Source organism: Lissotriton helveticus, chromosome 10, assembly GCF_964261635.1.
Source record: "Lissotriton helveticus chromosome 10, aLisHel1.1, whole genome shotgun sequence".
NCBI lineage: Eukaryota > Metazoa > Chordata > Amphibia > Caudata > Salamandridae > Lissotriton > Lissotriton helveticus.
This window is the reverse complement of record NC_136071.1, coordinates 140,897,100-140,915,471: the sequence shown is the minus strand read 5'-3', so window position 1 is coordinate 140,915,471 and position 18,372 is coordinate 140,897,100. Positions and strand designations below refer to the sequence as shown.

Below are 18,372 nucleotides of genomic sequence, written 5' to 3'. Positions count from 1 at the left end.
GCCCTTCCTGGGCCAGGTGCAGGCTGAGTCATCAGTCGCTCCCCAGGGGGGCGGAGCCAGCATTGTGGTGGCAGAGTACAGCCTGATGAAGAGTCCAGGGAAACTCCTACCTCCCACTAAGGTGTAATCTTTCCATTCACCACCTGTCATCCCCCAGCCCTGTCACTCACACAACCCAGACAGTCAGATACACATCCAAGCAGAGGCGGGCTGAAATGGTTAGGCAAGCAAATGCTAACTTTCTAAAAGTAGCATTTGCAAACACAGGATATTAAAATAAACTTTACTAAAAGAAGTATTTTATTATTCTGAGTTCAGGCATACTAAACATGATTATCTACCATGTTCCCTGAGCCTGCTGGGATTATAGAGTGTAATAATTCCAGCAGCCCATCTGGCCTAAAGGGGACAGGTAGCCTTACAATAGTGAAAAACGAATTTGGCAGTAATTCACTATTAGGACATGCCACTCTCATCAGAGCATGTCCTACCTTACACTTACAATGCACCCTGCCCTTGGGCCTACCATAGGGGTGACTAATATGAAGTTAAGGGAAGGTTTAGGGGCTGGCAAGTGTGTGCACTTGCCCAGCCAGCATGACCGTACCAGACTGCACGCAGGTTCTGCAATGGCAGACCCTAGACACATTTAAAAAGGCTGCTTCTGTGGGTGGCGCAATCAGCGCTGCAGGCCCACTAGCAGTATTGGCAGTTACAAGCCCTGGCACTCCTGGTGCACTTTACTGGAGACTGACAGTAAATCCAATGACCCAATCAGGAATACCAATCACAGTTATATTTTACCTTGGGAGAGCATATGCACTTTAGCACTGGTCAGCAGGGGTAAAGTGCCCAGAGTCATTAAACCAACAAAAACAGGTCAGAGAGAATATTGGAGGAAGGCAAAAAGTTCAGGGATGACCTTGCCAAGAGGGCCAAGTCCAACAGTAAGCTTTCCCGACACCCAAAGACACCCCTGCACCCGGCGCCCTACAGCCCCCTGTGCCTTCCTTTGGGGTACCTACCTGTGCTCCAAGATCCCAACTTACCTCTCGAAGTGGTGGTCGCCCCTGAAGAGTCTCCGTCCCCGAGCCTGCAGCCTTTGTTCATTTGCTACCTTTCCCATTGAATAACTTTGAGCGCCCAACGGCTCAAAAGCACCCTGCAGTCAGCCGCCCGAGTGCCGCTGGCCATGCCACCTTTGCCTTATCCTACTTCCCCATTTGCCCTGAGCAAGTGACCAGGAGCTCAGCTCCCACAGCCGCATGCCCTGCTAGCCAGCAGCCACCAACCGTAGGCCCCCTGCCCCTCATTGGATAACATTGGGCCTAACTACCTCTGCACCCGGCCGCCCCTGTGCCGCTGAGGGTGAACCAACTGTACCTACCTGACCCTGGGGGACCCCTGGGTCTATGCCCGGAACCTTAACTTCACCAGTCGAGTATTCACCTGGAAACCGGTAACTCCCTTACCTGCCATTTGATAACATTGACTGGTTTGACTCGAAAAATCTTCTAAGTGTGAAGTTTTGGAAACTTAAAATATTCATATAAAATCAACCGCATTCCGAAGTACTCACCTGTGATCAGGAGAGAAGCCAGTAGTGTACCTTGTAGCCCAGTACTGAACCGCAAAAGTAATCCTCCCGGGTTTACTAGTAACTTGTATTGTCTCCATAGGAATCCATTGTCTGCTTTTCTATGAAATTTCATCTGTCTACTTTTGAAAACTTGAAATATTCTTTAAAAATCATACGAAATACTGAAACATAATTACTTACCTGTTTTAAGTTGAGACCCCAGTGCTGGACCTAGGAGCCCCATACTAGATTACAAAAGTAACGAGATCGTACTTTACCTGCAACCTGAATTTTGTCTAATTGGATAAAATTGCCAGATTTCTGTTGAAAAGTTTCTAAGTGTGAACTTTTAAAATAACTTTATATTCCTGAAAAATCACTGCAATAACTAAAACAATTTTACTAAATTGTTTTCAGCTTAGACCCCAGGACTGAATCTAGGATCCAGTCCTGGAACTACCAAAGTGATCTACAAAGTAATCAACTGTGTTTATGTAGAAAAACCCATTGAGCTCAATGCTAAATTGTTTGTAGAATTGTTTACCTACTGCAATACTTTGTACCTATTGTGTTTACAAAGTTTATTGCCTTTCTGCAAAGTACTCATCTGAGACCTCTCGTATTGAGAACGGTATATTTTGATACCTGTTGGTTCTAAAAATAAAACAACTGTATCTTTGATATAATGACAATTGACCTGGAGTTCAGTCTTTGAGTGTGTGAAACCCTTTGCTGACTGAGTGTGTACAACAAATGCTTTACACTGTCATCTGGTACTGCCTTACTGCTCGACCAAGCTACCACTTTAGAGAGTAAGGTCACATCTGGCTTTAACCTCTGTTATACCTCTGGGGTTTGTAGACTGTATACACACTGTACCTTATTCTGGTCCAGTATATATAGAGCCACATTCTCACAGTGGTCCCAATACTTCACTCTAACGGCAGCTGGAGCACCGAAGAAAGAGGGGGGAAGTGAGCAGACAGGAGCATATGAAAAGATATCCTGGTTCCTTATTGGCTAATGGGCTTCTTCCTTTCTCTATCGCTTATGGGAAATTAAGTTTTATTGTTTAACTTTTATATGGCTGCTGTTAAATAAAATGAAGAAAGAAGAGCATAAACTTGGCCTCCAGTCCTGACATAGAATTCTTGTTGTGGATGTTCATGCACGTTGACATTCACTTTGTCCAGTTGCCTCTCGCTTCTTGCTCTGTCTCTATAAACAAACACGTACTCACTAAGAAGTCCCGATCCCTATTGTCATGAGTGTAATATACAAACTATGTCTTATTAAGAAGCTGCAAATTAATATTTCTAACTTTTCTGATGAGGGGGTTCTTCATAGCAATGAATGATATATAAAGTATTTTTCTGATTTACTGCTGTAAACCCTTACCCCCTCCACCGCACCAGTACAGCAGAGGAGCCTTCCAAAGCACTTTGGGGGGAAGGGTGGTAAGGGATGAAGTTGTCTGTGTGTGGGAGCATTAAGGTGTGTTAATGGAATTGTGTGCATGCAAAAACACCCTGGAAGGCACCAGAGGATTAACTCAGAGAGGGCAGGTATTTCAGATGTGTCCTGATCTTTTGGAAAAAAAGGGAGTCTTATAGTCGTGGAGTGTTGCTTGATCAATACTTCTTACCACAGATTTGTCACCTCCAGCCATATTTCCCAGGCGTGAACTAGTACCTGGAAACGTTTCATAGTAGTTCTCTAGTATGATGCTAGGGGTCACCATATAGTATCATATAGGCTTACTTTTTACCTAGGAATGGAGCTGCATGTAAGCGCCACCTCTGCATGTAGAGGGCAGTTCCTTTTTTGACGCAACTTCAAATGTGGATCTGGAACTCCACTGCGTCTTTCGTAGACAATCAAAATGAATTAGTACGCAAGGAACGATGTCCCTACCTAAAACAAAAGGCTTCAAAACTTTGTTGTGACTGCAGAATCAGGTATCCGTAACAGGCGTACATGAGGTATCCCTTTGATGTTTGGGCACAAGCCTAAATTGTGCAATGTTTCAATGAAGCCTCATGCTCACTCTGATGAGCACTTGGTCTAGGGAGGCCTTTCTCTTGCCCATTGGGGAACAGACCGGTGGCCAAGTACCTCAGACCAACACTTGGTGACACTGATTTATTTACACAGCATCTTACTCTGGAGACGTTTGTGAACTAAGTTTCCACCAGCAAGGTGAATCATAATTCATACAAAACAACATCGTTCTCCACACCTCCCCTGTATAGATAGTCAACAAGCATTTACAATGCAATGGTCTCGGCATTATTAACCCCTTCAGCGCTGATGACAAAGCCAGCTCGTCATGGGCGTTACCTGCGCTACGCGCATGACGGGCTGGCTTTGTCATGTAACGTGGGTTTTTCAAATATGTAGCGCACAGCGGGAAAACGCGGTAGCGCGGTAAAGGTTAAAGGTAGAGCTATTGGCATTGCTCATGACTTTTTTTTAATCATAAATAAATGGCATTGTTATTTACATTGCCAATAGCTTAATAGTTAAATAAATGGCATTGTCATTTACAATGCCAATAGCATAATCGCTCGCAAATGCATGACCTATTGCATTTACACCCACACAGAGCCACACACATAAAGCCACCCACACAGCACAACTGCAATGGGTGGCTCTGTGGTTCTCCGAGCGCTACCTATTGGACACGGCAACATACTCACCACCCTCATCTCATCAAGCTCTTCTCACATTATTCCACCCATGTACCAGGCAGAGAGCTCCAGCGCAATTACTGCTTAATGTAGCATACAGATGCTATAGCAGAAGCGTGTTGATTACACGAGATACAAAACCATATGCCTCTGCACTACCATTGCTGGGTATATCCAGAGAACCCACAAATATCACGAACCATGAACTGAGACACTTGAAGGAGCCCGGGATTCATGACACAGGTGATTTGTACCATGAAGGCAGTCTTATGTTGTTTGCCTCCCTAGCAGAGAGTAATGGACTTCAGCCGGGACATTCCTCATGCACCACACTATAATATCAGCATTGAACTAACATTGGGGTGACATGTCAAGAGAGCCCCCAACACACTTAACTATTCAATACTTGCATGTCATGGGGCAGGGATGGCACAACCAGGGAACAATGGCAAGAAAAATGGGACAATCAGGGGAGCAGAGGCAAGAAAAATGGCACAATCAGGGGAGCAGAGGCAAGACAAAATAGCACAATCAGGGGAGCAGAGGCAAGAAAAATGGCACAATTAGGGGGGCAGAGGCAAGTAAAATGGCACAATTAGGGGAGCAGAGGCAAGAAAATGGCACAATTAGGGGGGCAGAGGCAAGAAAAATGGCACAATTAGGGGAGCAGAGGCAAGAAAAACGAGTGCTCTAGGGTGTCTGAGGTTTAGAATCTAAGATGCCTATTCATTAAGGTATTTTGTGTTATACAAAGTAGTACTCCTGAAGTACTTTTTTACATACTCTAAAATGCCCTTGTGAATTGGCCACAAAAGATCAAAAATGGGAATAATTATACACAATTGGTTCAAATAGAAGGGTTGTGTTCAGGTTGCACTTTTCCCAATAGGAACTTAGATGTTTGAGGGCCGATTCACAAATGCATGTAAGAGTACGTAAAAAAGTACTTCAGTAGTACTACTGCCCATAATCAAAGGCTTTTGTGAGATGGCCCTCTCGTCCACTGTACACCATTTCTCACAATGGAATGAAAGGATGATGCAACCTGCTAACTGAGTAAAAAAACTGCATTCTTTTTTCTTTATTTTGATTTTAGTATTTGTGGCATTTCAGATGAACAGGCTTTTAACGTAGCAAAGCATACATTTCACCAATAGACCTGTTCTCAAACCTCAAACATGCTAGACAAAAACTGTGTTGATGCATCAAGAGGTGCCTTACTCTAGAAAATAGTCAAGGTGTGTACAATTATTGGCAAAATATTTATGCCCATTATATTGTTTCACCCTAGGCCTAGCTTGGTAGCTCATATGACGTCACCATTGTTCTGAACCTACTGGCTGTGGCTGATAAACAATCCTGATTCCCTGAACCACTTGCACCGATATGCAAGAAGGACAGTATTATTTATGGAAGAGCATGAAGAATAACCAACAGGATTTGATGAGCATGAATCCAAAGAGGGAAGACTATAACATGCAAAATATGGTTTCTGAAAATTGACAAAATCTTGGGTCCCCTGCTTGGCCATGCTCACTCTCTGAGGAAAAGCTGTCAAGCTAACTAGGTCACCCTTTAAAAGCAATCATCGAGCCTTAGAAAAATGTAAAGTACCTCATAATATACTTTCTCTATGGACCGGCCAGTGAGCTGCTGTTTTTCTCCAGCTTCAGTCAAAAGATTGCATACAAAATGAAGAAGTCCATTATTTTGTTTTGATCAGAAAGAATTTGTCTCGTAGCAGGTGTCTTTATGTAGAATTTAAAGAACCTCTTGCTGGTGCTTATCTTAAATTTTTCTAATATTTGGTATTGGACTTACATTGCGAGAAGTACATTTCTAAGCAGATGAAGAGAAATTGACCACACCTCTGATGGTTCTGGGGAATTGTAAAGTACCCTATTTCTTATGATAGCTTGGCATAACGAAGGAGCAGAGGCAAGAACACGGAAGGGGCAGACGCACAACGAAGGGGCAGAGGCAAGAACACGGAAGGGGCAGACGCACAACGAAGGGGCAGAGGCAAGAAAAATGGCACAATCCCGAGTGCAATCAAGGGGCAGAGGCAAGAACAGGGAAGGGGCAGACGCACAACGAAGGGGCAGAGGCAAGAAAAATGACACAATCCCGAGTGCAAGAAAAATGGCACAATCAGGGGAGCAGAGGCAAGAAAAATGGCACAATCAGGGGAGCAGAGGCAAGAAAAATGGCACAATCAGGGGGGCAGAGGCAAGAAAAATGGCACAATCAGGGGGGGCAGAGCCAAGAAAAACAGCACAATCAGGGGGGCAGAGGCAAGAAAAACGAGTGCAATCAGGGGCAGAAGGCAAAAAAAAACGAGTGCAATCAGGGGGCAGAAGGCAAGAAAAACGAGTGCAATCAGGGGGCAGAAGGCAAGAAAAGCTCTTCAGGGGGCAGAGGCAAGAAAAATGGCACAATCAGGGGAGCAGAGGCAAGAAAAATGGCACAATCAGGGGGGCAGAGGAAAGAAAAATGGCACAATCAGGGGGGCAGAGGCAAGAAAAATGGCACAATTAGGGGAGCAGAGGCAAGAAAAATGGCACAATCAGGGGGGCAGAGGCAAGAAAAACGAGTGCAATCAGGGGGCAGAAGGAAAGGGGTAATTATAGCGCCCAGAGGAAGCCTAGCAACGCCTGCGGCCTCTAGGCGCTGTACGAGAGATCTTCGAGAGGCTTTCAAAAGAGGCACAGAGGAAGAGAAAGCAACGGAGTAACGTTCAGGATTTAACAGCAGCCCCATTCATTTTGGGAAACGAGTGCCTTCGCCTTCTTCCTTCCTCGCATCACGCAGCTTTCCTCGCGCTGCCTAACTCCTCTCCGCACTATCATGTGCATGTCTCCCCCTCCCCATCCTCTACCTTTCACCCTTCTGCCCCTCCCCTCTTCTGTTGCATCTTTCCCTGCTATGTTCTCTCAGCCATTCTCATATGGCGCTCTGCACCAGTCCAACACAAGTGGCAAGCGCCTTGAAGCAACTGCCTTCCGAGAGCCTAAGGTACACCAACAACTCATCTACCAGAGAAAAGCACATTGAAGCCATCTGTAACGGGGCACATGGAGTAAGCACTATGCAGTCATACAACTGGCAGAAAGTGCTATAAACATGCTGATAAGACACGACGAATGACTCCGACGAGCACACAAAGCACCATGAAGCAGTTTCTCACATGTTGCTTTACAGAGAACCGATCTAGCTGGGGTCGACACCATGTTGGGAAGAGACCATGTTTCCAGCCTTGGTCTTACATTTGACAGCCTCATATGTTAGGAAAGTTCATGCATCTTGCTCTTTCCACCTCTCCAGCACCTCTAGCGGTGGAGGTGCCCTTTCACAGGCATAAAGCATTGCACAGATTACCCGCATAACACTAGGACAGTCCTGGTTTGCTTCCGTTCAACCTATGGTGCGTTTAGGAGTGCTTTGAGGTGCCTTTTATTGGCATAAAGCACTGCACAACTTAACCACATTACACAATGACAATCTTGGTGTGCTTCCGTTCAGTCTATTGTGCTTACAAGAGTGAGGGGTAAACTTAACGCCGGACACTGTACACCACGAAAAGAGGGGTCCAAGGCTAGCCAGGGAGGGAGTGGATGTTTATCGAAAATTGATTTAATGGGTGGGGGCGGGGGGGTCCAAGTCTATCAAAATGGGTGGGGGCAATCATAATTTGGTTGGAACCCAAGACAATTCAAAGGGGAGGGGTAGGAGGGCAGTTCAAGTCTATCAGTAGTGGGTGCAAGTTAAGAAAATAAATGGGATGGGGAGTTGAAGCCAGAAAGGGGGATCAACACGGGGAGTTCTAAGTCTAACTTGAGATATCTTGGGGTCAACGCTAGCAGAAAGGCAAGTCGATTTCATGCACGGTCTCAGTAGGTCAGAAAAAACAACATATCAGGAATGGTGTCCAAATCTATCAGAAGAGGGACCACTGTCATGGGGGTGGCTGAAGATCCGGGGGGGGGCATTTAAAGTCTGTCCAGAGGGAGAGGTTTGAATCCCATGAAGGGGGCATCTACAGGAGCGCTTCGAACCTTGGGACGAGAAGCCGATCAGTTTCTCGAGAGGGAAACGCCACAAGTCCGGAGTCACCGAGTGTGAGAGTGCGGATCTCCTGGCCCACACCTGGGGAGGGGGGCAGCTTCTACCCCCACCCCAAACAGTTCACCCCCCCCCCCGGGGCTCTCCGCTCCCCGGCTCTGCTCCGCCTCATTCATTTTGGGAAACGAGTGCCTTCGCCTTCTTCCTTCCTCGCATCACGCAGCTTTCCTCGCGCTGCCTAACTCCTCTCCGAACTATCATGTGCATGTTTCATCCCTCCCCATCCTGTACCTTTCACCCTTCTGCCCCTCCCCTCTTCTGTTGCATCTTTCCCTGCTATGTTCTCTCAGCCATTCTCATATGGCGTTCTGCACCAGTCCAACACAAGTGGCAAGCGCCTTGAAGCAACTGCCTTCTGAGTGCCTAAGGTACACCAACAACTCATCTACCAGAGAAAAGCACATTGAAGCCGTCTGTAACGGGGCACATGGAGTAAGCACTATGCAGTCATACAACTGGCAGAAAGTGCTATAAACATGCTGATAAGACACGACGAATGACTCCGACGAGCACACAAAGCGCCATGAAGCAGTTTCTCACATGTTGCTTTACAGAGAACCGATCTAGCTGGGGTCGACACCATGTTGGGAAGGGACCATGTTTCCAGCCTTGGTCTTACATTTGACAGCCTCATATGTTCGGAAAGTTCATGCATCTTGCTCTTTCCACCTCTCCAGCACCTCTAGCGCTTGAAGGTGCCCTTTCACAGGCATAAAGCACTGCACAGATTACCCGCATAACACTAGGACAGTCCTGGTTTGCTTCTGTTCAACCTATGGTGCGTATAGGAGTGCTTTGAGGTGCCTTTTATTGGCATAAAGCACTGCACAACTTAACCACATTACACAATGACAATCTTGGTGTGCTTCCGTTCAGTCTATTGTGCTTACAAGAGTGAGGGGTAAACTTAACGCCGGACACAGTACACCACGAAAAGAGGGGTCCAAGGCTAGCCAGGGAGGGAGTGGATGTTTTTCGAAAATTGATTTAATGGGTGGGGGGCGGGGGGGTCCAAGTCTATCAAAATGGGTGGGGGCAATCATAATTTGGTTTGAACCCAAGACAATCCAAAGGGGAGGGGTAGGAGGGCAGTTCAAGTCTATCAGTAGTGGGTGCAAGTCAAGAAAATAAATGGGGAGGGGAGTTGAAGCCAGAAAGGGGGATCAACACGGGGAGTTCTAAGTCTAACTTGAAATATCTTGGGGTCAACGCTAGCAGAAAGGCAAGTCGATTTCATGCATGGTCTAAGTAGATCAGAAAAAACAACATATCAGGAATGGTGTCCAAATCTATCAGAAGAGGGACCACTGTCATGGGGGTGGCTGAAGATCCAGGGGGGGGGGGGGGGGGCATTTAAAGTCTGTCCAGAGGGAGAGGTTTGAAGCCCATGAAGGGGGCATCTACAGGAGCGCTTCGAACCTTGGGACGAGAAGCCGATCAGTTTCTCGAGAGGGAAACATTTTAGGCGCCACAAGTCCGGAGTCACCGAGTGTGGGAGTGCGGATCTCCTGGCCCACACCTGGGGAGGGAGGCAGCTTCTACCCCCACCCCAAACAGTTCACCCCCACCGCCCCCCCCCCCCCTCGGGGGTCTGCAGCCGCACTCATTCACCGCACAGCCCCAGCAGCAGCAGCGGGACAGCCCTGGTCTCCATGCTCCGCTCCCCGGCTCTGCTCCACCTCCTGCCCCGTGCTGCGGGGGTCCTCGTGTCCTGGGGGGCAGCGCTCTCAGCCTCCTCCCGCTCGCGCACTTCTCGCACGGATTGTTCTGAGCAGCGCGAGGCGCCTCCCTGCTCCCGCCCAGGGGCAGAGGCAAAGAACACGGAGGGACAGACACACAACGCAGAGGCAAGAACACGGAGGGGCAGAGGCACAACGAAGAGGCAGAGGCAAGAACACGGAGGGGCAGAGGCACAGAAGGCAAGACAAGAAAAAACGGCACAATCAGGGGCAGAAGAAAACTTACCTGTGGCAGCGAGGCTGTCCCAAGCAACAATGGCGGCTGCAAACATCCAAAAACTTTCGGATTCGGGGGCGTGTTTTGTTGTTCTGAGTGACGGGTGACGTCACAGGGAGAAAGAACACCAAAAACACGCCCCCGAATCCGAAATAGACGGGGCTTGTTTCGAGTGACGCCTGTCTCCTCCAATGGCTGGCCTCCGTTTAGGAAGCCAGCCAATGGAAAAGAGGTGGAGGAGAGAGGCGGGTTCCAAGCCCCGTCTAAAAATCATTAAATCTCCGACCAAAGACTGCGCAAGCGCAGCCTTTAGGTCCTCGACCTAAAAAGGATTAAGGTGTTAATAAATCGAATATTTTCTTCAGCGAGTCTAGCCTTGAAGGTAGGTCAACACACTAGGATGAATTTAGAGCCGCTGCCTGAGACCATTCAAGATGGTCAGGATGCAGCCAAATAAGAGATTTGTGGTGCCTTGGATACGACGTATTGCTTGGGATGAGCAGTTGCCACTAGTTTGGTGCTCAGTCATCATGCGTGAATGCTATTCATTGGCTTTTCAGGAGCTGTGCAGGCATCACTTGTGGGTATGCCTTTCGATGGATCCCACCTATTCGCCAAAAAAGCTGATTCCGCCATAGAACGCTTTTAGGAAAGTCTGGCCACGTCATGTTCTTTGGACTTCTTGATCCCAACCAAACCATTACCTCATCAGTTTTTCAGTTTTGGCCTGTCCAAGCATATTCCAGGGGACTGGTGCAGAGGCAGAATCAGTTTCCCCAGCTCCTACTGCAGCCCGTCCATCCCTTCTGTGGATGTATTCATGGATCTGGCAAGTGCCATGCAGGTCACCACAGGCATCGGCCCTCCCTGTCTCCCTTCCCTATGGTAAGAGCCTCCAATCCGCTTTAGTTTCACCTTAGTAGCCCACAACCACCCTTAGGGTGGCTGGATCCAGTACGTTTTTTCCAGGGTAGCAATTCATCACATCTGACCGAAGGGTGCTCCAGATTGTTCAGCATGCTTTTGCCCTAGTGTTTCTATCTGCCATGCAGTACCTTTTTCCCCTCATCAGAACGGTTCTCAAAGGAGCAACTATCCACTCTCTTCCAGAAGGTGCAAGCTTTATGCTCCAAAGGAGCGATCGAGAGGGATCAGGAGCTGGAAATAGCGAGGTTTGTTGCTCTCACTGTTTCGCTGTGCTGAAGGATGGCAAGCTTCCACCCATCTTAGATCTTCGCCCTTTGAATGCCTTCCTGCGGAAGGACAAATTCACTTTGCTCTTGCTTGCCCCGGTTCTATCTGTCCCAGTTCTGGGCGGCTAGATGCCCCAATGCTACAAGCACTTATTGGACTTTTATCTAGGTCCTTTCAAATCATTTTTGTGAAAAGCCATTTTAAGCACCATTGTGAGCTTCCAGTGAACATCATGGTCTAAATCTGATTCCATCATGCCCTGGATTCTTTTTTCAGTTCTGATTCAATCAATAAATGACAGAATAATCTACAGCAGACTAGCATATCAAATGAATGATGCTGAAAATCTTTTTAAGTCAATTAACGTTTTCCATACCATACCAATTCTACTGTTGCCGGGTCTATGGCAGCATAATTTGACCTTAGGTATGTCTTGTCTATGATTCTAAATTGGAGAGGGTGTCTGTGAGTGTAGTAATGCACTTACGAAACGTAAAGTAATAAGCACTATAGTTATTCTTTGAACAAATCACAACTGCTAGCCAGAGTGCTTAAAACAGTTGTAGTAGATCGTAGATGCTCTCCAAACATGTAGACGGCGTGTTAATCAATCAAGTCCTCAAATAATTACCTTTATGCTTGAACATAATTGAGACATTTGGAAAAATTGCAATCAGTTAATGCGTTTCCGGGTTAGGTGTGGTTTAAGGATAATTAAGATTACATCCAATGTGTCCTCTGCAATGTTTACTCCAGTGAGCCATAGATCAACACAGACTTTGACATAGAAGATTTTATCTGGTTACACTACAGTCAACTGTGGGATTTTTCCAACATTAGATGAACAAAGATCTGATTGCACCCTTAGATTCCGGTTAAGGCATTTTCCTGGTCTCCCTCCGCCAGTGTACAATGTAACAGCAATGCCATATTTTTCTGAAAATCCTTCCAGTAACCATTTGTTGCAAACATGATCTCCATTTATTTGCACTGAAACATATTTGCTTAACGCACAATCTGCCCAATGGGTTCATATGTACATTAGTGTTGTTTATGCTTTGTTTCGGCAGCATCGCCGCAGACTTCCTTCCCACCTATATGTACTGCCTTGGAAGTCGGGATTTTGAAGTAGTACAGACCGCGCTGAGGAACCTACCTGAGTACACCCTCCTCTGCCAAGGTAAGAACTATATTGCATCCTGTTGTGAAATATATTAAGCAGTGGCAGGCATTGTCTATAAACAGGTACGTTTTTGGGAGTGAGCCAGGAGACCTTTTTGGAATTTTCCCCAGCCTCTAGGGATGCTGCCCGATTTTCTATTAATTTGCTGCATATTCTGCTGTTATACTGTTTCCCAGGTTTTGCTCATGCTGTTGATTCCCTATGACTCATTTATTTTGCAATTTGAGACGCTCTATTGTTTCCTTCTGTATTGCACTTTTTTTTTAAATAAACCTTCAAGTTTTCTTAATTCTGCTCTCGAACCTTTTCAAATAAGCCTCGACTCAAACACTTCAGAATGGACTTATTAATTGATTGCTGTTTAAAATTCTTTTTTAAATGTATGCTTGATTTAGGGACACATTTCCTCATTTGTCCTTGAGGACAACACTGTCCACGATCTTGCGTAGGCACTTTTTATCTTAACCGATCACTTGAGATAGCATCAACAATCGTGCATACTGATACTAAAGTTGTTTGTGTCTAGTAGCAAACATCAGATTCTCGCTTCCAAGGCAATCCCCATGGTCTAGTGAAGAGTCAAGGCTTGCTCTGTGAGCCAGTGAAAGTAACCTGTCTAGACACCATCCACTACGGTCAGATGGCTGTAACTGCTCCTTGAGCCACCTTACCTTTTTCCTGCCTACTATTTATTGTGACCAAGTAGAGGAACCTGCACTACATTCACAGCACTGGAGATTGGCAAGGGATGAACTCCACCTAATGCTTCTGTTCTCTGGCCTTTTGAGTTTTTGCCATGTATTTTCCTATTCGAAATTCAAGAGAGACAACAAAGTATGTATTTATCATTGCTAGACATTCAGAAAACAAATATTCTGCAAATGCCATGTAAACCCAGTCTCCTGTTTAACTTTAGCCTCTGCTCTGCTATGGGGTGTTGGGTGACATTGTTTCAGGTCCCTTCCAGCATCCTTTCCAATCTAGAGACTCCAACTGATGCACCGGTATACAGTTCGATTCTGCTGTTAATGTTGTTAACAAACCTCCTAACCATCTCTTTTGAAGCATACACTGAGTCAGTCTCTTATTTTGTATCTGTTTTTGATTTTAAAATATCAAGAAATATGTACATTCAATTTACATTTTATATACTAAATGATGACTATATTTCGTTTCTACATCGAACACAATGCAATAACTACAAGTAGGACTTAAAGCCTAAATATGAGTGCCTGGTACACCCAGTGTACCAAAGTAACAGGATATCAGTCACAATCATAAGACCAGCTCCTCAGTTGAAGTGTGTTACCGAAGGTAAGTAACTTGTTCCTCATGCTAAACTTAACTAAAAAAAAAACAGCTAAGATTTGGGGAAGATTACCCATTCCACTAGAACTAAGGGCACTTGTATGGCAATGTAAAGTGGTGTTCCCTCCTTATGTTTGCAGCCATTACTCCTAGACTCTGGCAAGGAGCAGTGGCCATTTTGATAAGTGGCCCTGTGTGTTTTATTGCTCTTTTTTGGTGTAGGGTGACGCTCCTCAGTCCCACCTCCAATGTTAGCATTACTTGGGGATTGTTCAAAAGCTTAAAAATGTGCGTAAAGAAGTATCAATCACAAGATAAAGTTAATTGCCTTCGGAAACACTGTTTCTATTGGATACTCTCATTTTCCTCACAGATTCCTGCCTGCCTGCCCTCCTCCCCATGCGAAAGAGTGGTCTCTAAGTTAATTAGTTTACATGTATTTTTGTTCGTTGGGATTTTGGTAAGCTGCTTGTGTTCATTCCTTTAGTTTATTCTTTGAAGTTTGCCATTCGTGGGTGTGCAAAAAATTCACAGAAGTGATGCCAAAGCGCATTGCAGTAACATAAAAATCAGGAGCTGCTCCTCCACTAGGGTGGAGGAGTGTCGCCCTACTGCTTTCTCGCAGTACGAGAAAGCCAAAACATAAAATGGTAATAACTAAATGTTATTATCATTTTGTTTACTTTGCGTATTGCGGGCTGGCGGGTGGGCAGGGCTGCTATGCTCTTTTATCAGGGCAGGGGAGGAGTGGTTTGCCCACTCCTGAGTGCGCAAAGACGGTTTGGTCAGCCCTCTCGGGCCGCCCTTAACCAGTCATGCGCACTCTGCCCTTCTCATGGAGAACATGGCCGCCTGATTAGCCCCTGTCATGGCGGCGTCCTGACCAATCCCAATGCTGCTTGCAGTGTTGTGATTGGCTTTGGGGAGAGAGCGTGGCTGCCGGATTCCTGTTCCTGACGAAGGCAGGAGAGCAGGAGCCGAGAAGACGCGGGACCCAGTAGAAAGTTGTTTAACCGCATGCGTGCTAGCGGTTTTCCCGCTGCGCACTGCGTTTTTTAAAAAGCCGAGTTACATGACGAGCTCAGCTCGTCATGAACGAGCGGCGTAACTCATGACGAGCTCAGCTCGTCATGAGCGGGGAAGGGGTTAATATTCAATTTATTTTTTTAATTTCCCTTGCGATCCCCCCTCTCCCCCCCCGACAACACACCCCGTGACCCCTCACTCCTCCCCCACCCGCAAGCAATGCTGGCCACTACTGATAAAGAGACCGATATTGTTGTCCAGAAGCAGTGTGCAGTTAAGGCTTAAAACAATATCAAGATAAGCTTATCCTCCCGGCCCTCTTTCTTCGCTACATTCAAACCCTGGGCCAATACTGAGGGAGCGGCCTCCGAATTATGCAGGGTGCTCATTAAAGCCACACACCGCTCCTATCCTTTTCGCAATCAGACAATGCTGGCAGGAATTCCTCCATAAAGACTACTCCACAGAGGACTGGGCATCCCTCCTCCTTGACAATGACGGAGCACTCTGTGAATCTAGAATGAAATGTTTATATTTTAATATCCTCCATGATTGGTACCGGTCCCCCTGGAAATTGGAGATTTCGAAGCAGCTGCCACACAACATCTGTTGAAAATGTAATTTGATAATTGTATTTAGCACCATATCCTGTTGTCTTGCCCGGACTTGTCTGGCTATTGGACAACTGTGTGTTCAGAACTACATTACTAAGGCTCGCTTCTGCTCTGCCCCTCCCCCGCCCCACCCCCATTGGCAATTCTCCATGATGTATGGACGTCCCTGAATTCATGTCACCAAAGCACCGATCTCTGGCGACGTACCTTGCAGAGCCCAAAATCTGCATTCTCCACCATTGGATGCAGCCCTCTTCAGCTACATGCACGGAGTGGCTCTTCAAACTTTGCAAGGTCGTTGGCCATGAACGGGCAACCTACTAGATCAATGATAAACTGAACACTTTCCACAGCATTTGAGGCAAGTTTTTTTTATCATCAGATGCCCTGCCTTACTGACCCATTCTCACACATCCCCTCATTATTTGCTCTCTCGACTGTTGCACAGCTTCACACTCTACATGATTCGCTTAGGTGGTTCTTCCCTGCCTTTGCTTGGATGGCCTGGATGGGTCCCCGTACAACTGGTGCCCAACATGGTGCAATCCCCCACCCACTATGGCCTCTGTGCCCACCACCATCCCTCCCCTTTCCCCCACCTGCAGCCATGTGTTCCCTGTTCCCTCTTCCCTCATCCTGAATCACCACAACCCCGGTTTCTTCCCACCCCCTTCTCTTTTGTTAGGGGGTGTTGGGGATATTGTTTTTGGATACTAGTGACTGATTTGGATGCTTCCCATTGTTCTCGCTCTACAGTGATACTCCCCTTTTTCTTTTCTGTACCCACCTCTTGTTTGAAAGCTTTAATAAGTAAAGATTGCAACAACAAAAAAGAACGAGCATTACTAGAAATTTGCTGAAGCTTTGTTCTGGTACTGGTAAAACCCTGTTGCATTCAGTCTGCAAACGTTCAGAGAGTGTAAGCTCTAACAGACCTTCAATTCTGTAAATACAGCTGCAAAGACCTCCCTCATCACATCAGAAGCTCCTCGTTGCTTCTCGAGTTCTGCAAGAAGTTCACCAAGGAGACAGCCGCTTACCCACCTGCAAAGTGCCTGGATACCCTTACGTATGATTAGCGCGCTACACAAATTAGCACAACTCAACATAATGATATTAACTCACCATATTGAGATCGTCTCAAAGTTCAGTTCATAGCATTTCTGAAGTTGGTCCAAGGTCTTATTGAGACCAAATTGACAATTGTGCATCAAGTGAGGATCATTTTCAGCTGATTGAGAGACATAAAAGGCTATCTTAGATCAACAGTGTTTTTGACTCGCCAATTAAATCGCATTTGAATGGATTTTGAGTCATGTGGTGGGAGTCCTCTAAGAGTGGTTCGTTCGTGGGTGGAAGGTGAAGATGTCTGTTTGTAACTGAAGTCTCAACACCAGCCTTGATTAACGATGATGTTGTAGATAGTGTACCTTTTTTCTGCATGCATTGCATGTTACGTTTTTGGCATTCTGTTTGCTTTTTATCATACAGCATCCAGATCCCCTAAACCACTGTCTTTTCTCTTGTTACAGAACATGCTGCAGTGTTGCTGCACAGGGCCTTTCTGGTTGGAATGTATGGACAGGTGGACACTAGCTCACAGATTTCTGAGACCCTGAAGGTCCTTCATATGGAAGCCTTGACGTGATCGAAGTGCTGAACTCTCCTCGGACTAAACGCTTGTAAATTAGCAGGATTTTATTGTGAACATTTGATTTGCCATGGGGAAGTATGACATGGAGAAGTTTTACCTCATGTAATAGGTCAGATGGAATGGACAGGAAGCAGAATCAACATTGGCACTTTGAGGATTTGCAGTGGAACCTTGAAATACATCTGATTCATCGTTGTTTCTGTCAAAGCAGATGGCGAGTAAATACAAATGCGCTTGCTTTCTTGATGTCTGTTCATCCGAGATACTATTTTATTTATCATAGCTGAAAGTTCAGCCTGCAAGAGGAATGAAAGAATATAGTGAGAACTGGAATGGTTTTTGGTTTCGATACACATTAGCATTCCGTGTGTTTTGGCTAGGACCATACACGTACGTCACATCCTTGTTACCCGTTAAATGCAAATATCCTCATAGTCGAGCATACAGAAGTCCTTGATTACAGTATTGTTATTGTACAGTTCTTTGTGTTTGGAGGTTAGACCATTTTATGTAAAATAAAAAATTATTTTGCAAATTGCCTTTTTGTTTCATTACATGTTTGTCAGCGTTTAATTTATCACAACTCCCCCTGCACTGCACCAAACATTCCTACCCATAATGGGCTATTCCATTAAAGAATGGAATAGTCATGTGTGTGTTGAGTTTTATTTCTGTAAGTGATTTGCTCGAGGGAATTTTCTCAGCAATTGCCTACCTAGTAGTCACAGCAGACACCTGCACTTATAGGGCCCTCACATGCCTCACCATCATTCTCAAATTTAAGATTAAAAGAGGAGCAGTCCATTAGTTTGCTCATCGCCATTTCCCAGGCTTTAAGAAACACACCAAATGTGGTTTCTCGAGTGTTCCACTCTGGTTATACTGTAGGGACTAGAGGAGTGACTGGCCTCCTAAACACAGTGTATGCGCCCTGCCTTCTTTGGTGGACACCCCTTACCAACCTTCTGACAGACACTGCTGGGCGCAACCATACCCTGTGAGATTTCAGTGCCATCTTTAACAAGAACTGGTGTATATATGAAACC

General features: G+C 46.0%; 1 protein-coding gene across 1 annotated transcript in view; it reads left to right on the top strand.

Annotated features, from left to right (window-relative positions):
- The window catches only part of INTS1 (integrator complex subunit 1), a 526,883-nt gene extending 509,019 nt beyond the window's left edge, over positions 1 to 17,864 (top strand). The window contains 2 exon segments of the mRNA XM_078664951.1: positions 12,612 to 12,721; positions 17,205 to 17,864. Of these exon segments, the coding sequence (XP_078521077.1) occupies positions 12,612 to 12,721; positions 17,205 to 17,320 (226 nt within the window). The 3' untranslated portion in view covers positions 17,321 to 17,864.
- The last annotated feature ends 508 nt before the right edge of the window (positions 17,865 to 18,372 follow it).